This window comes from Callithrix jacchus, chromosome X (genome assembly GCF_049354715.1).
Source record: "Callithrix jacchus isolate 240 chromosome X, calJac240_pri, whole genome shotgun sequence".
Classification (NCBI taxonomy): Eukaryota; Metazoa; Chordata; class Mammalia; order Primates; family Cebidae; genus Callithrix; species Callithrix jacchus.
Window position 1 is genome coordinate 51,181,488 of NC_133524.1, and position 27,713 is coordinate 51,209,200.

At 41.3% G+C, this 27,713-nt stretch overlaps 2 protein-coding genes across 2 annotated transcripts in view; both read left to right on the plus strand.

The window, feature by feature from the left end:
• The window catches only part of LOC144581048 (histone H3.3A-like), a 28,730-nt gene extending 11,609 nt beyond the window's left edge, over positions 1 to 17,121 (plus strand). Inside the window, exon 3 of the mRNA XM_078363030.1 lies at positions 16,559 to 17,121. Coding sequence (XP_078219156.1) covers positions 16,559 to 17,121 — 563 coding nt within the window. The remainder of the gene's footprint in view (positions 1 to 16,558) is intronic.
• A 4,736-nt stretch (positions 17,122 to 21,857) lies between these two features.
• BMP15 (bone morphogenetic protein 15) lies at positions 21,858 to 27,421 on the plus strand. The gene is made up of 2 exons (XM_035289586.2): positions 21,858 to 22,234; positions 26,537 to 27,421. The coding sequence occupies exons 1-2, from the start codon at positions 21,907 to 21,909 to the stop codon at positions 27,385 to 27,387; spliced, it is 1,179 nt and encodes a 392-aa protein (XP_035145477.1). The 5' UTR covers positions 21,858 to 21,906; the 3' UTR covers positions 27,388 to 27,421.
• Positions 27,422 to 27,713: the final 292 nt, after the last annotated feature.

Consider the following 27,713-nt stretch of genomic DNA (forward strand, 5'->3'; position numbering starts at 1 on the left):
CTCTGTCTGGGCCCCTCTTTCTTTTTTTACACTTCTCCCCCCCTCAGGGACTTTCAGTAATACCAATCCCTTGCTCAGGAAAATGAAACTCTCATGGGATACAATCCAGAGACAGGCTAACAGGAGTGATGGTTTAATGCAGTGAGGACCACAATGATTTCCATAAGTCCCACCGTTTAAGTATCCTTCAGCTTCCCAAAATAAACACTCCAGTCATTACTATGTACAGCTCCTCTCAAAAAGTGCCAAGGAAACTGAGGTAAACTCATTTATTCATTCATATACTTATTCATTTATTTATCAATTCTTTGTTGAGCACCTCAGCTGAAGGCATTCTAGGCAAGGCAAACAGCATGAGAAATGGCAGGGAGGATTAAGGGAGAGATTGGCTGGGGGAGAATGGTTAGTACTTTGGTTTGAATGGAGGGTAGGATGCAAATGTAGATATGAACACAGATGAGGTCTGATAAATATTTATGGATCAGATCAGAAAGTCTTTGTTGATATTTCTGAAGAGTTTGCGATGTCATCCTAAAAGTAGTGGAGAACAACTGAAATGTGTTAAGCAGGACAGTGACATCATGAGATATGTGCTTTAGAAAGCTTACTCGTAGAGTCACAGTATAGATGATCTTGAACAAAACTAAGGATACCATTAAGATATCATCCAAGCGAAAAACAGGGTTTTAGCCTATTAAACTTACAGATAAACACCTCTTTGTTTAGTGGACATCAGAAAAATTAAGTATGGCTTATTTAAAAGCAACTGAGAGCAGTGTATTTGAGTCTGATCACGGCACTCCAAGGTAATCTGCTTTGGTTGGCTGTGGGCCCAAGCTTTCTGTCTATTGCCTAACATTAACCAATTTCTGGTTTTTGGATCTTGAAAAATAGAATTGGTACATGACACATTCCCATCAACACTTATAAGTTTCTCACATTAAAAAATTTTCTGGATCCCACATTTTCCTTCAGCTACCACTTTTCTCACCTTATAACAACATTTCTATAAGGGTTTTCTAGCCTAACTTTTTCCAATGCCTCTCCTCCTATTCACCTCAAATGCAAAACAATCACATTAGCATTACCCCACTTCACCAAACAGAACTATCACCGGTTGTCTATGACCTTGATGCTAAATCTAATAACCACTTGTTAGCTCTCATTTTCTTCACTGCTGTGCATAATTCAATACAGTTCATCATTTGCTTCTTCCTGAAACACTGTCTTTCTGTAGCTTCTGGGTTAGGCACTCTCCTAGCTCTTGTCCTGCCTCTTTGTCCCTCTTATCTTTATCCAGTCTTCAAATGTTGGCATCATGTAGTTTCACCTTAGGCTCTCTCATTTTCTCACCCTGTACTTATCTAGATGAACTCACCCACTCTCATGTCTTCAATAACAGTGTATATGCCAATGAATACCAGTTTTATACTTCTAGATTTCTCTTCTGAGCTTCAGAATGGTAGAGGCATATCTCAGAGATATTGCAGATTTGGTTCTAGACCACTGCAATAAAGTGAATATCATAATAAAGCAAGTCACATGAATTATTTGGATTTCAGTTCAAATAAAAGTTACCTTTATACTATAACATAGTCTATTAAGTATATAATAGCATTATGTTTCCAAAATGTACATACCTTAATTATAAATACTTCACTGCTAAAAATACTAATGATCATCTGAGCCTTTAGTGAATCCTAATCTTTTTGCTGGTGGAAGGTCTTAACTCGAAGTGTATAGCTGCTGATTGATCAGGGTGGTGGTTGCTGAAGGTCGGGGTGGCTTTGACAATTTCTTAAAATAAGACAACAATGAAGTTTGCTACATTTACTGACTCTTTGTTTCATGAAATATTTCTCTGTAGCATGCCATGCTGTTTGATAGCATTTTACTCCGAGTACAACTTCTTTCAAAATTAGGGTCAGTCCTCTCAAACCCTGTCACTGCTCTATCAACTAAGTTTACTTAATATTTTGAATACTTTGTTGTCATTTTAGCAATGTCCACAGCATGTTCACCAGAAGTAGATTTCACTTCTCAATAAACTATTTGCTCATCCATAAGAAGAAACTCCTCATCCATTCAAATTTGATCATAAAGTTGCAGTAATTCAGTCACATCTTCCGGTTCCATTTCTAATTCTCGTTCTATTGCTATTTTCACCACATCTACAGTTACTTACTCCACTGAAGTCTCGAATCTCTCAAAGTAATCCGTGAGGGTTGGAATCAACTTCTTCCAAACTCCTGTTAACGTGGATATTTTGGCCTTACCCTATGAATCAGAAATGTTCTTTTAAAATTTTTTTTTGAGATGGAGTGTTGCTCTGTTGCCCAGGCTGGAGTGCAGTGGCACAATGATGGCTTACTACAATGTTCGCCTCCTGAGTTCAAGTATTTCTCCTACCTCAGCCTCCCGAGCAGCTGAGGTTACAGGTGCATGCCACCATGCACGGCTTTTTTTCTTTTTTTTTTTTTTTTTGTAGTTTTAGTAGAGATGGGGTTTCACCATATTGGTCAGGCTGGTCTCAAACTCCTGACATCAAGTGATTTGCCCGCCTCTGCCTCCCAAAGTGATGGGATTACAGGTGTGAGCCACCACGCCTGACCATGAACGTTCTTAATGGCATCTAGAACAGTGAATCCTTTCCAGAAGGTTTTCGATTTACTTTGCCCAGATCCACCAGATGAATCACTATCTATGGCAGCTATAGCCTTATGAAATACATTTCTTAAATAACGACTTGAAAGTCAAAATTATTCACTGATCTATGGGCTGCAGAATCATGTTGTGTTCGTGAACATGAAAATAACATGAATCCTCTTGTTCATCTCCATAGAGCCCCTGCATGACCAGGTGCATTGTCAATAAGCACTAGTACTTTTAAAGGACTCTTCTTTTTTCTGAGCAATAGTTCTCAACAGGGGGCTTAGAAATATTAGTAAACCATGCTGTAAACAGATGTGCTGTCATCCAAGTTTTGTTCCATTTACAGAGCACAGACAGGGTAGATTTAGCATAACTTTTAAGGGCTCTGGGATTTTCAGAATGGTAAATGAGCTTCAACTTAAAGTCACCAGTGGCATTAACTCCTAACAAAAGAGTCATCCTGTCCTTTGAAGCTTTGAAGCCAGGCATTGACTTCTTTTTATCTATGAAAGTCCTAGATGGCATCTTCTTCCAATATAAGGCTTTCCGGTATACAATGGAAATCTGATATTTAGTGTAGCCATCTTCGTCAAAGATCTTAGCTAGATCTTCTGGATAACTTTCTGCAGCTTCTTCATTAGCCTTGCTGATTTACCTTGCACTTTGATGTTATGGAGATGGCCTTTTTCCTTAAACTTCATGAGCTAGCCTCTGCTAACTTCCAACTTTTCTTTTGCAAGCTTCCTCACCTCTCTCAGGCTTCATAGAATTGAAGGGTCCAGGCCTTGCTCTGCGTTAGGCTTTAGCTTAAAGGCATGTTGTAGCTGATTTGATCTTTTTTCATTTGATCTTCTATCCAGACTACAAAAACTTTCTTATCAGCACAAAGCCTGTTTTCCTTTCTTATAATTCCTCTGTTTACTGAAGTAGCACTTTTAATGTCCTTCGGTAACTTTTCCTGGGAGGTCAGCTTCAAGATGGCTGACTAGAGGCACCTGACACTCACTTCACCTGCAAAGAAGGACCAAAACAGTAAGTAGATAAGAACACATCAAATAGATATTCTGAAAGAGAACACTGGAATTCAGAGAAGTGACAGGGAGCCTCTAAGGCATGGAAGGAGAGGGAAGTGAAGCATCTTGCCTGGCTAGAATTAGCTCACAGACAGGAGGAACTGAGCATTGCAGAAAAAAAGTAAGCAAGAAATCCCCAGCAGTCCACATTTCTGCCAGACTCCTATAGTCCTAGCTACAGGAGAGCCCCTTGGCCCTTGCAGGCCCTGAAACTAGTATAAGAAGCTGCCTGGAGTCCATGTAACAGCATTGTTTCAGAGAGGTTGTTTACGCTGGATCCTACACACCTCCAGAGACCCAGGCAGCTGCAGCATGGCACCATTTTGACAGCCCAGCCCCCAGAGACTACATTCTGCCTTGGAATCCAACAGCCCCTATATCTCCACATCCCTGGAGCCTCCTGACATCCCTGCGCACCCACCCAGAGGGTTACAGCCACCCGACATTGGCTAGACCTAGTGGTGCAGCAAGGGCACCAGCATTATAGCCCACAGGGTGTTCTAAAACCCAGGGAATGGACAGTGCAGTGTACCAAGGAGGCTGCCCCTCAAACAAAGGGAGCTGAAATACATGCTAACAATAGTCTGAGAGCTGCCTATTTGGGGCAACTGCCACTGCCAGCAACACTGCCTCCTACAGTGGCAGGGCCACCATGCACCTGTATGTGCCTTCAAGGCGTCTAGGGACCAGTTTTCCTGTGCACTATTCAGGAACCTGAGCATGGACCTCCCCTCCCACCACCACCACTGCAGGTGCACGAATGCAGTGTTGGAGGCATGAGGATTGATGTGCCCTACCCACCACAGCTGGTGCTTGTGCTCACCATTGAGAGGCCTTACTACAGGTTCAACACACCTGCCACCACCACTGCTTGCACCAGCACATGTTGTCCAGGGGCCTGAGGACAGAACCACCCCATTTTCAACCACTGGTGCCCATGCATGCCATTCAGGAATCTGAAGACAGTTCTGCCCTGCCCACTCACATTGCTGCTGCCACCAGCACCCATGCATGTAGTCACAGTGCCTGGCGATAGGCTCACCCTGCCTACTACTATGGACATACATGCACACCATCTAGAGGTATAAGGGTGAGACCACCACATTCCACCCCACCACCAGTGCCCGTGCCTCCTGGGGGCCTCGGAACTGGCTTGTCCAGTCTGCCACCACTGCTACCAGCACCCATATGTGCATGCTGGCTGGGGGGGCATGGTGACTGCCCTGCTCAGCCTGCCATCACCGCTGGCATTTACAGGAGCCACTCAGAGGCCTGAGGGTTGGCCTGTCACTGCTACTACCACCACTGATAACACAGACACTATCTGAGGGCCTGAGGACCTGCCCACCTGGCCCACTGCTGCCAATCATGGCGCCTGAGCACACCACCTGGAGACCTGAAGACTGGCATGCCTGGCCTGCTGCCAACACCACTAGTACCTAAGGACTGGCCTGCCTGGCATGCCCATCCCAGGGAAGCCTCATCATAGCCTTCATTAATAACTGTAGCCAACCCACTGAGTAACTCACAGACACCACTGACACTGATTAGAGCCAAAGAAACCATACAGAAAATACAAACTGTCCCCACCCAGACTGATAGCCAAAGAACCCTATCCAACCAACACTAGAAATACATCTATGTGAAGAGGGATTTTCCTATGAAAGCTAATTTGTAAAAATTGGAAGAAGTGACTGTTACACCAGATATCAGTGTAAGTACACAAGAAACATGCAAAAGGAAGGAAATATGACACCTCCAAAGCAACACAATGCTACTCCAGTAACAGATCTTTAAAAAAAAGAAATTTGTAAAATGTCTGAAAAAGAATTAAAATAACAGTATTAAAGAAATTCAGTGAAACACAAGTGAACACAGATAAACTTATAAAGAACTAACATTGATACTCAAGCTAGTCCAAAACATGATGAGAAGAGAATTCTTCCTAACTCATTCGACAAGGCCAGCATCACTCTGATATCAAAACTGGACAAGGAAGCAACAACAAAAGAAAAACACAGGTCAATATCCCTGATGAATATAGATGTAAAAATCCTCAACAAAATACTAGCAAATAAAATCTAATAACCCATTAAAAAGATAATATACTATGATCAAATGGGGTTTATCTCAGTGATGCAAGGATGGCACAACATATGCAAATCAAGAAATGTGATATATCACATCAACAAAATGAAAGACAAAAACCATATGATCATCCGAATAGATTCAAAAAAAGCATCTGATATAATTCAACATCTCCTCATGATAAAAACTCTCAACAAATTAGGCATAGAAGGAACATGCCTCAACATAATAAAGGCTATATATGACAAATCCATGGCTAATATTACACTGAATGAGGAAAAGCTGAAAGCCTTTCCTCTGAAACTGGATCAAGACAAGGATGCTCACTTTAACCATTCTTTTTCAACACAGTACTGGAAGTCCTAGCCAGAGCAATCAGGCAAGAGAAAGAAAAGGCATCTAAGTTGGGAAAGAGAAAGTCAAATTGTTTCTCTTTGCAGATGAAATGATTTTATATTTAGAAAAACCTGAAGACTCCACCAAAAAACTCTTGAAACTGATAACCAAATTCAGTAAAGTTGCAGGATATAAAATTAACATAGAAAGTTCAGTAGCATTTCCAGACACCAACAATAAACTAGCTCAAAAAGAAATTAAGAAACCAATCCTGTTTACAACAGCTAAAGACAAATGCCTCGGAATAAATTTAACCAAGGAAATGAAGGACCTCTGCAACAAAAATTATAAAACAGTGATGAAAGCAACTTGAAGACAGAAACAAATTAAGAGATATCCTATACTCACAGATTGCAAGAATTAATATTGTTAAAATGATTATACTACCCAATGTGATCTACAGATTCAATTCAATCCCTATCAAAATGCCAATGACATGCAAAGAAATAGAAAGAAAAAATTAAATAAATAAATAAAATATTAAAATTAATATGTAACCACAAAATACCGTAATAGCCAAAGCAATATTGAGCAAAAAGAATAAAGCTGAAGGCATCACACTACCCAACTTCAAAAAATACTACAAAGCTAATAGTAATCAAAACAGCATGGTATCAGTATAAAAGCAGACACATAGACCAATGGAACAGAATAGAGAACCCAGACATAAATCTATGCATTTACAATCAACTGGCTTTTGACAAAGGCACCAAGAACATATATTGGGAAAAAGATACCCTCATCAATAAATACCACTGGGGAAGCTGCATATTCATATAAAGCAAGACCCCTATTTATCACTATATGCAAAAATCAACTCCAAATAGATTGAAGACTTAATTAAACATAAGACCTGAAACTATAAAACAACTAGAAGGAAATACAAGGAAATAATTCTGCAGTGGTCTAGGCAAAGATTTTATGAGTAAGACTTCAAAAGTGTAGGTAACAAAAACAAATGGAACTATAGTAAACTAAAAAGCTTCTGCACAGCAAAATAAATAATTAAGAAATAAAAATAAAGGCCTAACTCCTCCAACTAAATGAACAGACCCCTCTCAGCCAAGGGCACCCCAGATAAACCTTAAAAACTATGTTCCTCAAGCCTGTAATCCCAGCACTTTGGGAGGCCGAGGTGGGCGGATTACGAGGACAAGATATCAAGACCATCCTGGCCAACATGGTGAAACCCCATCTCTATTGAAAATACAAAAAAATTAGCTGGGCATGGTGGCGTGCGCCTGTAGTCCCAGCTACATAGGAGGCTGAGGCAGGAGAATTGCTTGAACTCGGGAGGCGGAGGTTGCAGTGAGCCAAGATTGTGCCACTGCACTCCAGCCTGGCACCTGGCAACAGAGTGAGACTCTGTATCAAAAAAACAAACAAACAAAAACAAACAACTGTGTTCCTAGGCCAGGTGCAGTGGCTCATGCCTGTAATCCCAGAACTTTGGGAAGCTGATGTGGGTGGATCACCTGAGGTCAGGGGTTCAAGACCAGCCTGGCCAACCTGGTGAAACTCTGTCTTTACTTTTTAGTAAAGTTTTGTATTTATATACAAAAATGAGCCAGGAGTGGTGGTGGGTGCCTGTAATCCCAGCTACTCGGGAGGCTGAGGCAGGAGAATTGCTTGAACCTGGGAGATGGAGGTTTCTGTGAGCTGAGATTGTGCCACTGCACTCCAGCTTGGGCAACAGAGTGAGACTCCATCTCAAAAAACAACAAAACAAACAAACCAACAAACAGAAAAGACAAATGCTAGCGGGGATGTGGAGAAAAGGGAACTCTCATACAGTGTTGGTGGGAATGTAAATTAGTATAACCACTATGGAGAACAACTTGGAGGTTCCTCAAAAAACCCAAAATAGGACTACCATATGATCCAGCAATCCCACTGCTGGGTATATGCTGAAAAGAAAGGAAGCCAGTTTACCAAAGACACATCTGTATTCCCTTGTATGTTGCAGCACTGTTCACAACAGCTAAGATTTGGAAGCAACCTAAGTGTCCATCAAGAGAAAAATGGATAAAGAAAATGTGCTACTTATGTACAATGGAGTACTATCCAGAAACCTTCCATTCGTAAAAAAAAGAGAACCCACCACAATATCTGTGAAGAGCAATGAAGAGAAGCATGATAAAATGAGGCATGCCTGTGTATTCAGTCACCTATTTGACATGTACTTGAAATCATAATAATGAAACTCATTGATGAAACGATGAAACAGGAGAGTTCCTTGACTCCCCTTACAGGATGTGCAACAGGGGTGTGACTTGTCTGTTCAGTAACTGCTGCTGCTCAAACCCCTTATGGGAGGGGGAGCACACAAATAGAAAGGCACAGCAGCCCAAACAGAAAGGCACAGGAGCCCAAGTGTATGTTACAGTGTGCCCTTTGAGCCTTGACATCCATGGACGGCTTGAGTGTTAACTAGCTCAGTGGACCCTCTACCTTTCTGCAAGGGCAGAGGGTTGGTGTGACAGCCTTCTGTATCCTGAGCTCTTGTCCAGCTTCCTGGAAGAATCAGGTCGCACATGGACTTGAAGAATGAATGCAGAAGTTTTATTGAATGGTGGAGGTGGCTCTCAATGAGATGAATGGGGAGCTGGAAGCGGGGATGCAGTGGGAAGATGACCTTCCGCCAGAGTTTGGCTGTCCAGTGATCAAACTCTTCTCTGATGACCACCCCTAGCTGAACTCCTCTTGGCATTCAGACATTCCTCCTCTTCTTTCTCTGCTGCATTGTTCTGCCATTCATCTTCTTGTCTCCTTTTCTGCTCGTCTGCTTCTGGAGCCTGGGGTTTGGGGTATATATGGGCATGGGACAGGGGGGTATGATGGACAAAAAGGCAACTTTTTGGGCACAAAAACAGAAATGCTTGTTTTCACTTAGGGCCATGGGTCTCCAGGCTTGAGGTTGAGCCTTTGTCAGGGAACTGCCCCCTCCAACCAGTGTTTCCATCTCCTGTCTGTATCATTATTTCCTTTTGTCCCCATTTTCTTCTTCCAGTGCTCACCGACTCAGTAACATGAAACACCATTCCTGCAGTGTAGCATACCAGAATTTGATCATTCTTGATAATTTGCTCTCTCAAATCCAAAATTGTTTGTATTGTCTAAATGGTCGTTGCATGCTCTGACCCCTGATGAATTCTCTGCTCTTATCTCCTGTTTTGTGTTCATGCCAAACTTGCCTTCTTTCAATTCCTTTGGGACCAGTACACCCAAAATTTGGCCTCAGGGTCTTTATATTGGTATATCTTCTTCCTGGAATATTCTTCCTCCAAATCTTTTCCTGGTGAGTTTCTACTTAACCTTTATGTGCCGGCTGAAATATTTCTTCTTTGAGTGAATCTTCCTGGACCCATCTGACTAAATTCAGTCTTCCATGCCACCTTCATATCCTGATGGTTTAATTTCCCAGGGAAGCCTGTATTTCCCTTTATAGCACTTGACAACTGAAATGAGTGACTGAGGTATAAGTCTGAATGATTGAGCTTTATTACACCAGTTTTAGGGCATGTCTGTGAAGAACACAGTCTCTGTGGCTGTTTTTCCAAAGAGGTTTTCAGGAGATATCGTATTTGTATACTTCCTTAAAGCAGGGAAGGTATGTAGGAAGAGAGGTAGGTAGGTGGTTAGGCGAATAGTTAGTTGCATTCCTGTGAGACATTAGTTAGTGCCCAGTAAATCTACATTTTATATAAGATAAAGTGAATATCTGGAAAGAAAAAGGGAGCAAAAGATAAGTCAATTATGCAGCTGTCTCTAGGTAGGTGGAGGAAGGAGTCTTTGTTCTGCACCTGGGAGGATAAGCTTGTAATGACATTATCAGTGTAGAATCAAACAGACTTTAGTATTAGGATCTAGACTTAGATTGTAGACCTAGTCACATTTGGCATATCCTTGTTTATGGAAGGCCAGCAAATAACTAAGTTGTTGGGGGGCAGTTCTTCGCAGATATCTGAGGACTTTTACCTTTCCATGGTGATCTGGCTAATGCATAATATTAGGAACAGGTATTCATTTGGAAGAGTGTGTTGCAATGAACTTCTCTTTTTCTTCAGAAGTTTGGGGGGTCCTGAGATTATTTTAAAAATTTCCTTTGCACACTCTCACAATTTTAAGTATTTATTTGTGAGATTGTTTTCATAATGTCTGCCTTCACTACTTGACTGTAAATTTCACAAGTGTTGTTCTTGTCTATGTCCTCAACACTGAGAAGTGACATGTAGCAGACAGTTAATAAATATTTATTCAGTGAACATATGTATAAATGAGTGAATGAGTACAAGTTTTTCTCAAAAAGCATATATTCCTCTCTTAAAGAGGAAGGGCCTCCTCAGTTTGGGAGCCTATTCAGGGTCCTATGAATAGATACTCTGAAAGATTAAGAGCTATCTTTGATGGCCAGGCATGGTGGCTCATGCCTGTAATCCTGGCACTTTGGGAGGTTGAGTCCGGTGGATCACTTGAGGTCAGGAGTTCAAGACCAGCCTGGCCAACATGGTGCAACCCCATCTCTACTAAAAATGCAAATATTAGCTGGGCATGGTGGCACACCTGTGGTCCCAGCTACTCAGGAAGCTGAGGCAGGAGAATCGCTTGAACCTGGGAGGCAGAGGTTGTGGTGAGCCGACGTCACGCCATTGCACCCCAGCCTGGGTAACAGAGTGAGACTGTCTTTAAAAAAAAAAAAAAAAAAAAGCTATCTTTCAGAGCTCAGTAAAGTTCTTAACAATATTCCAAGTCATTTTTACCCTCCGCATTTGAGGTAAGTATTATACTATGTTGTTCTACACACAGTCCTTTCCGTAGGATTTTCACCAGCTCTTCTTTAACCTGAAAAGAGTCAAAAGGAAAAACACAATAAAAAATATTCATTAGATTTTCCTGAGAATCTAAAACATTTGAAGTTTGCTTAGAGATTTGGCTGAAGCTTTGGATTGTCTCCAAGTTTAAGCAATCAATTTATCTGGGGCTAATTTCAGCTGTTCACAAGGTTGTTTTTTTCCTTCAACTTTCAGTTTCAACATGATAGATGGAGTTAACCTCCTCATAGTTCAAATGGAGCAGTTAAACTCAGGGCCCAAGTTGGAAAATCTGACATAAGGAATCTCTGTTTCCAAACCTCATGACACCTGGTGATTACATTCCAGATTCTGGCTCCTGGGTCCATGGGAGCAGTAAGCTCTGGTTTTTCCAAAAGTCTTGTCATAGTAGTAGGGGAAAGGAACACTTCTCATGGACAGTGAAAGAGAAACACTAACCCGTCCACTATCTTCCAGACATCAGAAGTGAAAAGTAAGACAGAGGCATTTCTGACCTTGTCTGACTCAGTAGAAGAGTGTCAGAATTTGTTTAGAGAGAGAAGGTGACCATCCTTAAAAAAAAAAACATCCCTTATGCTCCCTACTGTCGGTCCTAAGTGCATGGCTTAGGTCCAGCCCTAGGTCTTTTTCATTTCAACACCAAACTACACTGGCTTTTGAGATGAAGACAGGGGTTATAGATCTGCAGAACATCAGAATAGCTGCTGAGTGCTTGTAAGAGCCCATTCTAAACCGCCCTTTTCTCTGTCCCAGTATCCAGAATGTCTTCCCTGTACTGAGTTGTTCTGGACCAGGCTCCGTTGTTATTTAGTCATGCCCAATCCCTGAGAATCTGACATACAATAGAAAAATGGAGTGATAATTATGCAGCCAGTCTCCGTAGGACTTTTAGGGGAAGAACCGCCTTCCTAGGAAGTTAGTTACCTAGTCATTTGCTTTAGTTATATATATATATATATATATATATATATATATATATATATATATATATATATATGGCTACTGAGACCAGAGGGAGCAAGGCCAGAGGATAGGAATATGGCCAATGTTTTACTGATGTTTACTTGGCTGAAAAAATACTCTCCTTGTTTCTCTGGGAGTTGTGGTTTGTAAGCAATAATGACAGTTAAAATTCTGCACTATCATGCTAAGGTTTACAAGGTTCTGTTTCTAGATTTCTTTTCCTGGAGATTCTCTATTGGACACCCCCACCAGCCTAAAGATCCCAGAAACGTGTGAAGAGCTCTCATAGGAACTGTTGGATAGAAGCAACTCTATTGCCACACTGAAAACCAAATCCTGGAGATCTAGCATGGGATTCCAACCCTGAAGAATGCTGCAGAAGGTAAGTACAGATTCCTCAAAGGTATGACAAAAGCCCTGGCCTGGGACTCAAAAGACCTGAGTGCAAATCTGCCTGTCATTATAACTGCTTGATCCAGGTTAAATCACTTAACTGCTTTGAACTTCAATTCCTCTTCCTGTAAAACAGGAATACAATTACGGTACCTACTTCACAGTTGTGATTAATGAACAAACAAATGCACAAAGGATCCAGTATACAGTAGCTGATAAGTATCAGTGACTTGTATCAGAATTTGTTTCTTATAATTGCTGTGCCTTAAAAATGCTGCCCAACTTTCCATAAGGGACCCATGGTAGGGATGACACTGCTCTTCAGGTCCTTCCTACAATTTTCAAGGCAATATTTGAAAAATTCTGAAAGGATCCTGGATTGGCAAGCTTCTTTTCTCCACCTATCAAAATCCTGTTCATAACTGTGGATCCAACTCAAGTGTCAACCTCATTACACATCTTCCTCAAATACTTTTTAGATCTTACCTAGGACCTAGGGAAGAGTTCCTCAAGGAAGAGATGCTTGAGCTGAGAGATGAAAGCTGAGAGAGAGTACCCTGGGGTAGGGGAGAGGAAAGAATATTCTGGATAAAGGAGACAATATATGTAACGGTCTTGAGGTAAAAGGTAATCTAGTTTGTTGGAAAAATGGAAAGAAAACCAGAATGCCAGTGAGGCTACACCACAGGGAAGTCCAGAAGCCTTATAAATAGAGTAGTTGTGCATGGCTGTGCAGTTGGAGCACAACACAAAGGTCCTTATCAAGGGAACATGTGAGGACTGAAATCCAGCCCGTGTTCTCCTTGCTAAACCATGCATTTATAGGGTATATAATGTATATATAGGTATCCACCCAGAAGGAGTGCCTTTTTCCACTCTGTCCACCCTTGTTTTCATTTTCAGAAAGATACACAAAAGTTAGCAGCATCTCTTACAAGGCCATGCGTCGTCTGGTTCCTACCTATCACACCAGTCTTACCTGGAACTCTTTCCCCCATTCTCTTCTTTGTGCTCCATCCACACAGGTCTTTTGCATCCTCAGGACTTTGCACATGTTTTGCTTGTTATATTGGATTTCACTATCGTCTACCCAGTACAATCCTTGGCATACTGCTGAGGCTGGATGAGTGTGTTTTAGTGTTGAGTCCATGACCTGAGGCTGATTTGGCTTCATCTGAGTCTGGACCTGAACCAACTGCAATTGGGTTAGAACTGCTCTGGTCTTCAAGCCAGTGAGGCTGGTGCAATGCCCATTTCTAAATGCTAGGAGCAGTGAATCTTGCTACCCAGGCATGGCAAAGGGGGCATGTTTTTTCTTGGGGCTGCTAAAATATTTAGAGATTGAGAGAGTCTCAAGGACTTCTTAATACAGGCAATATTGATTTACTTTTTCTGCATAGGATTGAAAGAATTGAGGAATGTGGTTGTTTCAGACTTTCCTGTACTTCAAAACTCAGAAGAGCTTCCTCTAAGGATACATTACAACATATTCAGCAAGAGTCTGCCCATCAGCCTGGATTTCTGAAAGAATGATAAGCTCCTACTGCTACCATTTGTTCAACAAATATTTATTGAGCATCTACAATAATTAATAAAATAGGCATGATCTTTGACTTCACAGAGCTTAGATTTTCGTACCGTGTTCAGAAATCTCTGTGGGATAATTTTACAGATGAAATGTGTTTTCTTAAGGTGCCAAATGATCATCGGCAGCTTATATAGCTACTAATAAGGTTCAAGAAGAGTCAGCCTTCCTTGGGTCCAAATCCTAGTGCAGTCTACCATTTGAGAGCTGTGCTACTACCTTGGGCAAGTTACCTTTCCTTATTTTCAATTTTTTCAGCTGTAAATGAGAATAATAATGCTTAACTTCATAGAGTTGCTATTAAGATTAAAGTATAATATGTAAAATGATGTAGCCTAGTGCCAGATCAATAAATATCTTTACGTGATACAGCATACCCTTTTGTTTTATGGAAAATGAAAATTATTTTTAAAATAAAATTTATCTAGGAAATAGGTCCGTTTCTTGGGAACTTAGTAATCAGAGGAAATGTCATGGCTATTGGAAATGTTTCCTATCTAGTATGTCCTGATCCAGGTTGTTATTTTCTTGAGATAGAAATTTTATCTTGATGTCCCCAGCCAACCCTAGTGCCTAGCATTGTGCCTGTGAGTGCTGCAGATACAGGGCTTGTCCCATTAATTTCTGCACTCTAAGGGTCTAGTGTAGTGTCTAGAACAAAGTACACATATTATTAGGTTGGTGCAAAAGTAAGTGAGGTTTTTGTCATTGAAATTAATGACAAAAATGACAATCCCAAATAATGACAAAAACCGCACTTACTTTTGTGTCAACTTAATAGCTGTATAAGCTTATTTCAATCTCACAACAACCCTCTAACACGATGCTATTATTACCATTATTATTAGATGAGGAAGCTAAGGCACAGGGAGATTAAGTCAATTATCCTAAATTACCATGGTAAGAGTGATGACAGAGCTGCAATTTAAACCAAGCAGCCTAGCTCTTGTCCTGCACCTTAACACCTAACACAACCACATGGGAAGTGATTACTAGATATTTGATGAAAAATGCAATTGTAAGAAAATGTAAGTTACGACCATTTAAAGGAAGAATTCTATTATACATGTGTGCTTAATACAATAGCCATATTCTGAAAAGTTAGATAAAAATCCATTATTTGTAAATTTCATGATCTATCATTAGTAGGGTGCCCAGAACATTGTAGTTTGAAAAAGTAATTCATACTGAGCTTTAAGGGTTCCTGCCATTCAAAGCAAATTGCAGTGATCCATTTTGCTGTGTCCTTTTGTCATGTCAGTCATCATCTCCTAAATTTCCTGATTTATAATTAGCTTTTTTCACATACTGGCTTTTTCTAAAGCAGAATGGCTGGTATATATTCTTTTGTAGATCTTGTTCCAATCACCTATTAAATGGCTGCCCCCTACCCCCACCCCCAACCCCGCCATCAACTAGAAGGCTAGAAAGACAGCTGGTGCCCTCTTCTGGGGGTTTGGGGCTGTTGCATACCTTAGGCCCACCACAGGGCATTTCCAGAAAACAATGATGTCAACTTCTTTTCAAGTCTGATGATAAGAATGGGGTTGGATTTTTATTCTTTCTTTGAAATAAGAAATTGTTTCTTTCTGAAAATAAGAAAGTTGAGTGTAGTGTCCAGAAGAAAGTATGCATATTACATGCATAAGCCTATTTCATTCTCACAACAACCCTATTAATATCCATTTTAGACAATGAAAATAGATAATAATAGGAGACTCAGCCAGGCGAGCCTCCCAAAGCCTTGTTGGGTAGAGGGATGGAATTCCACTATGGTGCTGAAAAGATGCTTCCTTCTGTCAGATATATTTTATTTTTTAATTTTGAGGCAGGGTCTCACTCTATCGCCCAGGCTGGAGGGCAGTGGCTCGATTTCAGCTCACTGCAACCTCCACCTCCTGGGTTCAAGCTGTTCTTGTGCCTCAGGCTCCCAAGAAGCTGGGATTACAGGCACATGCCATCATGCCTCACTAATTTTTTGTATTTTTAGTAGAGATGGGGTTTCACCATGTTGACCAGGCTGGTCTCAAACTCCTGGCTTCAAGCCATCCACCTGCCTTGGCTTCCCAAAGTGTTGGAATTTCAGGCCTGAGCCACCACACTCGGCCTCAGTCAGATATATTTTAGGTGTACTTTAAAATTGTACACTATTAATGATTAAGTTGAGCATTTATTGAGGATAATATACGTGCTAGATATTTTAGATACATTGTCTCATTTAAATCTCACCACAACCCTACAAGTGCAAACAATACCCCTATTTACAGTTAAGAAAACTGAGATGCAGAGATATTAAGCATTGGCCAAAAAATAACAGAACCAGGAATTTAAACCCAAATCATGCTCTTTCCAATGTAATATGTTTTCTCTTTCTACTTCTTATGATCCTGTATCAAAATCCCACTACTAATAGAGATGGCAAGGAAATGTTCTTGACATATGTAAACCCAATCCAACATCACTGAAACATCAAAGAAAATCATGCTCCAAACTTTTATATGGACCTCTTGCTAGTTGTTCTGACATCTTGTTGTTTTTTTAAAAATGTAGTTGTATTGAATTCTTTTTTAATGTAGTTGTGTTGAATAGAAACATAGGAAGTGGTGTTCGCAGCCACCACCACACTGCTGTCACTCTCCAATGCCAGCTCCAGCAGAAGGAGAAAGTGGGTAAGGAAGGAGGTCTCTATATCGTGGCTCATACACAGCAGACTGCCTGCAAATCGACCGGTGGTAATGCACCCAGGAAGCAACCGGTTACAAAGGCCGTTTGTAAGAATGCGCCCTCCTCTACTGGAGGGGTGAAGAAACCTCATCATTACAGGCCTGGTACTGTGACTCTCCGTGAAATTAGACGTTATCAGAAGCCCACTGAATTTCTGATTTGCAAACTTCCCTTCCAGCATCTGGTGCAAGAAATTGCTCAGGACTTCAAAACATATCTGCACTTCCAGGGCACAGCTATGGGTGCTCTGCAGGAGGCAAGTGAGGCCAATCTGGTAGGCCTTTTTGAAGACACCAACCTGTGTGCTATCCATGCCAGACGTGCAACAATTATGCCAAAAAGCATCCAGCTAGCACGCCACATACGTGGAGAACATGCTTATGAATCCACTATGATGGGAAACATTTTATCCTAAAAAAAATTCTCTTCTTCCTGTTATTGGTAGTTCTGAACCTTAGATAATTTTTTCCCATGGGGTTAAAAGGTACCTAAGTATATGATTTCAAGTGGAAAAATAGGGAACAGAAATCAGGTTTTGGCAGTTTTTCTGTTTTCATTTGTGTGTGAATTTTTCATATAAATGTGGAGACTTAAAGCATTAATGTACATTAAAATGTTTCAGTGAACAAGTTTCAGCGGTTCAACTTTATAATAATCACACATAAACCTGTTAAAGTTTTCTGAACAACGCCAGCATTTGTATTTTTTTAAAACAAGTAAATTTCTTATTGACAGCAACTAATTGGTGTTTGTAGCATTTTTACCATATAGTACATTTCATCCATCCACTATACTTTTCTGAGTTTTCCTACATGCAAGTACATGCTTTTAATGTTGTCTATCTTCTCTGCTGTTCCTGTAAGTTTGCTATTAAAATACATTAAACTATAAAAAAAAGGAAGATAGGATGTTTAAATTGGTAACAGACAGAGGTTAAAGAACAAAGAAACTTTTGGGAAGCAGAGAAGGGGTTAGGAGAGGAGGCAGTGTGTGGAAATAGAGTACAGCATCTTCTGTCTTCTTGGCTGCGTCTCTACAACTCGTGAGGCCAGAACTAGCATGCATATCAGGTTGAGTCTCAGCTTTCTGGGGAATTCAGCTTGCAACAAATGTAATAATAACTAACCTACATCTAGTACTTACTTTGTGCCAGGCAGTCTTTTAAGTGATTTACATGTATTAACTCATTTAATCCTCACAAAAAAAATCCTATTTTACATGTTAGAAGATTTAGCAGAGAGAGGCTATGATTTTCATTTTACAGATGAGGAAACTGAGGCACAGAGAAGTTAAGTAGTTTATCCAAGGTCAAGCTAACAAGTGGTGGAGTTGGAGTTTAAATTTAGGATTCTGCTTACAGAGCTGTATTCTCACCTCCAATGATATAGTTAACCCTTGAACAACATGAGTTTGAAATGCATAGGTTCACTTATATGCAGATTTTTTCCATAAATATATTAGAACATATTTGGGGATTTCAACAATTTGTAAAAACTTGCAGATGAACTGTATAGCCTAGAAATATCAAAAAACTTAAACAGTTACCTATGTTATGAATGCATCAATATATGTAAACACTAGTCTATATTAGTTTCTACCATAAAATCTATTGCAAAAAGTTAAAATTTATCAAAATTTACACACACACAGACCATACATGGTACCATTCACAGTCAAGGGAAATGTAAACAACTGTAAAGATGCAGTATTTAATCATAACTGCATAAAATTATGTACCCACCTCCTGTTGCCATGGTGGTGAGCTCAAGTGCTGAGAGTATCTGCTTAAAATGCCACCATGTGATGCTAATCATCTCCCATTGAGTGGTCCGCTTTACCAATGAATTGCATATGGAGATAATAAAAATTGATCTCTCCTGAGGCTGCAGTGAGCCGTGATCGTGCCACTGCATTTCAGCTTGAGCAAAAGAGTGAGATTCTGGCTCAAAAAAGAAAAAAACAAAGCCATCTCCGGCAGTTCTCCTGTACGTTTCACCGTGTATGTTTCATTGCGTTTAGTGCACTATTGTAAACCATGAATAACACTGTGGGACTCATATGAAGTGCCACTACTGCTGCCAGAAGTGCTCCTAAAAAGCAAAGTCGTGACATTCCAACAAAAAGTTGAAATGCTTAATATATATCATAGATTGAGATCTGCAGCTGTGGTTACTGGCCATTTCAGACTGACGATGTAAACTTAGAGTATTGATAAATACAGTACAATATTGTAAATGTATTTTATGTTTTTAAATCATTTTTTTCTGAGGCAGGGTCCTGATCTGTCACCCAGGCTGGCTGGAGTTCAGTGACGCCGTTATGGCTCAAGCAATCCTCCCACCTCAGCCTTCTGAGTAGCTTGGACCACAGGTGCACACACCATCCTGGCTAATTTTTGTATTTTTTGTAGAGACGATATTTCAGCATGTTGCCCAGGCTGGTCTTGAATTCCTGGGCTCAAGCAATCCTCCCTCCTTGACCTCCCAAAGTGCTGGGATTACAGGTTTGAGCCACCACACCTGGCCTTAAAAATCATTTTCTTTTCTGTAGCTTACTTTATTGTAGGAATACAGTATATAAAACATAGGACATACAAAATATGTTAATTGATTATTATCCATAAGACGTCTAGTCAACAGTGGACTATTAGTATAGTCATCCCTCCTCTCTGTTTACATGAGAGATTGATTCCGGGACCTACTTCAGATACCGAAACTTGTACATATTCAAGTCACGCACAGTCTGTATTTCAAAACCTGCACATACAAAAAGTCAGTCCTCTGTGTAAGTGGGTTTTGCATCCTGTGAATATTGTATTTTTGATCCATGTTTAGCTGAAAAAAAATCCATGTTTAAATGGGCTCAGGAAGTTCAAACCCATGTTGTTCAAGGTTCAACTGTAGTTAAGTTTGGAGTCAAGTTATGCAAAATATTGACTGCATGGGAGATGGGGTGAGGTTGTTCAAGGGTCAACTGTATTGCCTTTTCCAGTATGTTGTAAGGATAAGTATTGTTTCAGAAAAGATTTACTTCAAGATATATATGGGTGTGTGCTTGTGTTTGTAATGGGTAACAATGTAAAATGTATTTATTTTTGTAAGTCAAAAGTGTCTAAAAGTGCTACTGCTCTAGCAGTAGCATTGCTGAATTGTTTATCTTCAGCCTTAATGGAGATAATGCCAGGTTGCTCTCCAAAATGATTATACCAAATCACACTCTCAACAGCAGTGTGAGATGTTCCATATCTCTCTATATAGTCTATATATTATACTTATGTTCCATACCCTCACCTGAACTTAATAGTGTCAGAATTTTCAGATGCTATCAATCCAGTGGGTGTTGAATAGTATCTTAATATAGTTTTCAGCTGAGTTCTTCAGATTTCTAATACATCTTTTCAGACATTTGACCACTTAAATTTTGCTTATTGTGAGTCATCTGTTTATATCCCTTACTTGTATATTATACAGTTCAACCCTCACAACAACTCTCTGAAGGAGCCAGCAGTATAGATGAAGAAACTAAATCTGGGAGAAATCTTGCTTAAAGTAACCCAGCTAATGAGTTTTGAGCTGAAATTTGAGTCCAGATGTAGAGGACCCCTAAGCCTATGCCTTTGTTTTACACTACGTGCCAGTGCCCAAGGTCATGTCAGAAAAAAAAAAAGAGGAAGAGAACAAATAAATTTAAACATGCAACCATTAGCAACCGTGTCTTGTGTCAAACTAGGCTTTGTGCAATTAACGTAGCTTATTTCCCTGTGTCCCCACAACAACCTGTGAGGTAAAACGTGTTATCCCTATTCTACAGGTGAGAAAACTAAGGTGTAGAGAAAGGAAGAAATTTGCCTTGGAAGGGTTAAATTACAGCTAGAAATTTGCCTTGGAAAGGTTAAATTACAGCTAGGGACAGAATCATAACTCAAACACAAATCTCAACTCAAACAAGCACAGATCTCAATCAGAGAAACTCAAACAGAGATCTGCCTGATTACAAAGTCCATCCCTGTTCCACAATAATGTTGTCTATCCATAAATATTCCTGGTGTAAGGTAAAGGCCTCCCACAAATCAAGCCTGATTCATCATCTCATAGAGCCAGGTCTTGACCTGTTTCCCCACTTTCTCTGCAGATCCCCATATGTTTCTACTTTGATGAGGCCAGGACTATACCTACTATCTTTCTGCAGAATCCTGGTCTGAGGTAGCCTTAAAACAGGCCCAGCCCTGCTGCTTGACATTAACCATCTGAGCTAGGTTAGCTCCCATTCATTGATTGCTCTTCTACTTCCTCAGGCTTCTTTAATGAAGCCCAATCAAGGTCTCAGCACCTTCCATGCAAAACCAGAAAATTATAAGCAGAGTCCTTAAATGTGGCTGCACATTAAAATCACTTGTGAACTTAAAAAAAATCCTCATGCGCTAGTTACAACCCAGACCCATTACATCAGAATGGTACCCAGGCATTAATAATAGCTAAAGCCTCCCAGATGATTCTAATCTACAGCCAAGATTGAGAACCACTGTTTCAGCATCTTCTTCAAGCTCCAGCAGCCATACTCAGTAGCTTCCACATTTTAGGTTCTCAAAGGAATTTCCTGGAGCACTTGTCAAGACCCAGATATCTGGACACCACCCTGGAGAATCCATGTTTGGGTTCAGACGCAGGAGTCTACATTCTTAATAATCACCCCAGATAGTTTCACTGCAGATTATTAGCAGACCATATTTTGGGAAATGCTGCATTAGAGGCATGGAAGTAGGATGGGAACAGGAGGCCTCTGGCCCTTTAAGGGTAGATTAAGGGACTACTTTTAAGGCTGTAGGGCAAAGTAGGGTCAGGCTGCTTTTTTCCATTCTAGTGGATAAGTTAAGGAAGTGGGGCCTGAAATGGACCTCTCCTTTTAGTTACCTCAGCCTCTCAATTGGTACTATCTTGTTCTCAGCCCTGGAGAGCGGGAGGGGCATGCTGCGTTGTTCCACCTTCTGTTTGTTTTGATGCAAAGAGGCCAAGTTATAAGGCATTCTTTGGCCCAGGAGATCCTCTTAGAGAAAGCAACATAGGGCCTGCCTGCCTTTCTTTTTCATGCCCCATCCTTGGTTGTGGAGCCAGGATGCAGTTATCTGCATGAAAGGAAACGATCAGAGTGACATCCCTTGGACTTGTGTTGGGGCCTGTCGTTGAACACCAAGCCTTTCAAGATGACCCTCCTCAGTATTCTTAGAATTCTTTTTCTTTGGGAACTAGTGCTTTTCACGGAACATGGGGCCCAAATGGCAGAAGGAGGGCAGTCCTCTATTGCTCTCCCAGCTGAGGCCCCTACCTTGCCCCTGATTCAGGAGCTGTTAGAAGAATCTCCTGGTGAACAGCCAAGGAAGCCCCGGCTCCTAGGACATTCACTGCGGTACATGCTGGAGTTGTACCAGCGTTCAGCTGACTCACATGGGCACCCTAGAGAGAACCGCACCATTGGGGCCACCATGGTGAGGCTGGTGAAGCCCTTGACCAATGCAGCAAAGCCTCGCAGAGGTGAGTTGCTATGACCCCATACTGCCCTTGACGGGAGAGAAGTGGAGAGGAGTGTAGAGAAAAGGGAATTGGTGGGTTTGCGGCCTTATTGCTGTGTGGGCAGGTTGTTTCTTTAGTCTTGGCTTTCAAAGGATAGTAAGTCAGGGAGAAACCAGCACCAAGCCTACTTCCTTCACGGCATCAACTTAAGAACAGATTGCTTTGGTGCCTACTGAGAAGTGTTTTCTGGGTCCCAGGACAACTGAATGATGTGTTAACACCTATCTTTCACAGAAACCTTTTGCTTGTGATAGTTCTGAATAATGTAATTCAGATATACCCAGCTATACTCTTCTGGAGGGCTATTTAAGTGGCTTGCTCTTAGAAGGCATAGAGTACAGGATGCTGAGTTAGTTGGGGAAACTTATAAGGCCTCAGAAAGGACATAAATAAGCTAACATCTGAGGGTCTGCATACCTGGCTCTGTGAGCATCTGCTATTGTATTTAATTCTTAATGAAAGCTACTATCTCAGCTGTCTTGATGCAATTAGCCTGATTTTAAAACTAAGGCATGGAGAGGTTAAGTAATTTGCAAGTGTTGCAGAGTGGGTAGCAGAGATGGGATTTCAGCTCAAGTCTGTCTGATTCTAAAGTCTGTCGGTAACTTCTTAAGTCTTTAAATGCAGTATTCCAATATCCTTGTACCCCCAGCGGTTTTTCTACTTGGGTCATATTGCTACTTTGGGATTCTAGTACTAAGTGTATTTTGGAACTTTTTCTTGTTCCCATCACGTTTGATTTTGCTTTCAACATTTGCATCAGACATTGTTCCAGGACAGCAGTGGGCTCCTGAAATGTAGGACTCTCTAGGGTATGCAGACAGTCATCAACTTCAAGGAATTCTTGGGAACCTAATGAGATCAATCTGTGACCTTCACTAGTCTCAAAGGCGAAAAGAGACAGGACTTAACCCCTTCCCCAAGTAAGACAATATTCTCGTACCTAACCTTTACTGTGAGCTTACTGTGTGCCACGCATTGCACACAATATTTTATACACATTATCTTAATCCTCACAACTACCAGATTAGGAGGTAGTATTAACATACCTACTTGATAGGTGAAGAAACTGAGGATCAGAGTCATTTACTCGATGTCATACAACTAGTAATTGCTAGAGCCAGGTATCAAACCGAGGTCCTCAGACCCAAAGGCTGTGTGTTAATCATCATGCTGTTATGACTCCCTGTTGGATTTTAATTGAGTGCCAGACAGTGTGTTTGGGTTGGGTATATAGAAGCAAAAATTTCCCAACCTCTGGAAGCTCCCAGTATAGTGGAATGGATAATTACATAATATTACAGTATGCCAAGTGCTTTGGAAAGGATAAACAGTAGGGCTCCCAGGACCTATGAGAAGAAATGGCTCATTGCTTGAAGCCAGGATTGGGAAGCGAGGAGACTATTGGAAGGCCTCATGGAGGAGGTAGTACTTGAAAGTGACCTTGCAGAAGGAGCAAAGAGGCCATGAATTGAGGCAGATAAGTGTATTCTGATATAGGAAAGAGAAAATGGTGTGGGTAGAAATTCATTGAACAAATATTTATTTGGCTCCTACTGAGTACTAGGCATACAGATATCATCAAGATAGGTAAAACCCCTACTCTCATGGAGCATGTGTTCTCATAGGGGAGACAAAGAAGCACACACAGTTAAATCGTGAATTGTGGTAAGTGCTATCAAAGGATGAAGTCAGTTGTTAAGATATAGAATGGCAATGAAATCTTCCCTTTCCATGGAGTTGTCAGGGAATTTATCTTTGAAAAAGTGCCATTTGAGCTCAGGTCTATAAGATAAGCTAGGCATGGGAAGAGTAGGGAGAAGCCTGATTTAGGCAGAGGAATGACAGGTGCAAATGCCTAGAGGGTGAAAACAAGTTTGTTCCAATTAAAGAACAGGGGAAAATTAGTATGGCTGGACCCTCATGAGCATTGTGGGAAATGGCAGGATATGAGGCTGATGAGAAGCAGGGACTTGTAGGCTGTGATAAGGGATCTGGATCCTATTTGTAAGTGCAACAGAAAGTTGCACAAAATCAAGCACTGTGGGAGGCCAAGATGGGAAGATCACTTGAGTCCAGGAGTCTGAGACCAGCCTGGACAACATAGGGAGGCATGTCTCTACAACAAATAAAAATACATTAGCTGGGTGTGGTGGTGCACACCTGTGGTCCTAGCTACTCAGGAGGCTCAGTTGAGCCTGGGAGGTTGAGACTGCAGTGAGCCATGATTGTGCCACTGCACTCCAGCCTGGGTGACAGTGAGACCCTTTCTCAAGGGGAAAAAAAAGACCAATCTCACAAATGAAGAAAAAATTAGGCATATACAGATGATGTGAGGCTAGAAAGGAGGATACCTAGAATTAGGCATGTATCCTGGTCTCACTGTGGAACATATTGGTATCTAGGGACTCTGGAAAGGATCCAGAGACAGATGACAAATTCAATCACACAGGAAGTGTGAGTCAGCCCTTTCCCTGAAAAGCTCTGACCAGACCCTTCCTGGCTCTGATTCTTAGCAACCCCATCCTGCTTCAGGAAACATGTGATGTCAAGGTCTCAAAGGAAAGGGCAGTTCCTCCCCAGACAGCCTGCTAGAGCTTGGGTTGGGTTCCTTTATAGGCAGGGTGGAGCAGGTTTATGGGTGGGCCTCTAAGAAAGATTACTGTAAGAAGGGAGTATGGAATAACTTGAGAAAGCAAACATAAGCCTGACTTAGATTTGTGTGAATAATATCTAGTGCCCCAAACCCAAGGGTATATTAAGCATGAGTTGGAATTTGAACTTTTAAAGACATTCTGGGGCTGGGTGCAGTGGCTCAAATGACTGCTAATCCCAGCACTTTGGGAGGCCAAAGGGGGCAGATCACTTGAACCCAGGAGTTTGAGACCAGCCTGTCAACATGGCAAAACAAAGAAACAAAACAGAAAAAGCTGGGCATGGTGGCATGTACCTGTAGTCCTAGCTATTCAGGGGGGCTGAAATGAGAGGATCTCTTGAACCTGGGAAGTCAAGGCTGTAGTGAGCCATGATTGCACCACTGCACTACAGCCTGGGTGACAGAGTGAGACTGGGGGAAAAAAATTTCTGGAACATCAAGATGTTAAAGAACTTCTATGTTGAAAATGCCACAACTAATGAAGTATTCCAGTCTTGTGGATTCAGTGAAGAAGGAGTAGGAGAATAATATGCAAATTAACCTGGAATTATTTACTGATGTCTGAAGATGAGAGGTGGCTCTTTTCCTGAGGTGCCAGGCTATTGTAGTCTTTGCTCTTGACCTTTGCAGGGAGGGGGTGCAGAAGTTTGGAGCACCTTGGGTGCAACCTTTTAATCCTTTGACAGTTGGATGTCAGCAATACAGTTTGGATTAAAGTTCTTATTCACGAAGGAGCATGCAGCTTTTAGTAGACTTCTCAGCAAACAAAATATTTATGTGATCAAGACTGTGTGGAAAATAGTATTTAGAGAAATAGTGGTCAGTATTTAGAGAAGTAGTGGTGAAACGAGTGAGATAAATGGAGAACAATTTCCAGCAAGGACTGGCAAAGAGAGATTGAGGGCCAATGGAGGAAAAGATGCTTAAGAAGCAATTCTTAAAGTAGATGGAAGGCAGAAGTAGTAAGATAGCTGTCTGTACTAGAGGAGGCTAGAAAAAATTATTTTGTACTGCCTTGATCCTGAGCTTGAAATTATAGCAGGCCACAGCACCCAATATTGAATTGCTGTCCCAAAGCTGCACGTGTATAGTGAGATGACATAAAGATTCTTTCTTAATCCATGTATGTTTCGACAATTCTAAATGGACACATTTAATAGTCAACTAATAATAATATTGATCTTCTCCCTACATAGAGTATGTGCACAAGGTAATTCTATATTCAAATTTTCCCCCCTGAGCCCAACACTGTAAGTAATCTAACAGTGAGACAGTTTCTCTTAAGAAAAACAAACAGACTTGGCTTCAAATCTTACCTCTACCATATACCGGCTATCTGTCCTTTGACATAGCTTCTCTGAGCCTCAATTTCCTTGTCTGCAAAATAGAGATGATAACTATCTCCTAAGACTATTGAGAATTAAAGAGCTAATACATGTAAAGCATCTAGTGTATTAGTAAGTGCTCAATAAATGATGGTTTCCTTTTACCTTGAGTTAATTTTAGGGCTGATTGTAGCTGCCAGTCTGTATCAAGCAGGTCTTTGAGGAAGACTCAGGTTGGGAGGTAAGCTAAACCTCTGCTCTTGTTCCCTCTTACTTGTGCAGGTACCTGGCATATACAAATACTGGGCTTTCCTCTCAGACCAAACCGAGGATTATACCAACTAGTTAGAGCCACTGTGGTTTACCGCCATCATCTCCAAGTAACTGGCTTCAATCTCTCCTGCCATGTGGAGCCCTGGGTTCAGAAAAGCCCAACCAAACACTTTCCTTCCTCAGAAGGAGGTTCCTCAAAGCCTTCCCTGATGTCTAACGCTTGGAAAGAGATGGATATCACACAACATGTTCAGCAAAGGTTCTGGAATAACAAGAGACAGAGGATCCTGAGACTCCGTTTTATGTGTCAGCAGCAAAAACATAGTGTTGGTCTTGATCTCTGGCATGGCGCTTCATCCTTGGACATTGCCTTCTTGCTACTCTATTTCAATGATACTCATAAAAGCATTCAGAAGGCTAAACTTCCCATGGGCATGGAGGAGATCATGGAAAGGGAATCCCCTCTTCTACGGAGAACCCGACAAGCAAGCAGTATCTCAGCTGAGGCTACTGCCTCTTCCTTGAAAGATAGTGAGCCTGAAAATAACCAGTGTTCCCTCCACCCTTTCCAAGTCAGCTTCCGCCAGCTGGGCTGGGATCACTGGATCATTGCTCCCCCATTCTACACCCCGAACTACTGTAAAGGAACATGTCTCCGAGTACTACGCGGTGATCTCAATTCCCCCAATCATGCCATTGTTCAGAACCTTGTCAATCAGCTGGTGGACCCGAGTGTCCCTCGGCCGTCCTGTGTCCCGTATAAGTACGTTCCCATTAGCGTCCTTCTGATTGAGGCAAATGGGAGTATTTTGTATAAGGAGTATGAGGGTATGATTGCTGAGTCTTGTACATGCAGATGACAGCAAAAGCACAGATAGCTCAGGTTTCCCAGGAAGTTGGAGGAGAGTTTAAAATATCAATGTTAAAACTGCAAGTGATCCTGTACCAATCTGTAGGTTTTATTTCTTGCCTTGTTACTTAAGTCTCTTCCCCCACTTTGTAGAAACAGTTCTGATAGCAGTCTCCTAGCATGAATCAGTACAGTTTGACCACTAGTCAGAGCCCTTGCTTGGATAAGATGTCCTCTATTTTGTCTTCCTTGGGGCTTTGTCAAAGTCAGCAGTCTGTAGCAGTAGAACTTCAGAAATTGTCCAACCTTTCCTAGCCTGGGAAAGGAGGGTTCTTC

Coding starts and splice junctions, on each gene's coding strand:
- BMP15 (XM_035289586.2), top strand. CDS start 21,907: ATGACCCTCCTCAGTATTCTTAGAATTCTTTTTCTTTGGGAACTAGTG. Junction 22,235..26,536: donor TGCAGCAAAGCCTCGCAGAG/GTGAGTTGCTAT, acceptor TTACTTGTGCAG/GTACCTGGCATATACAAATA.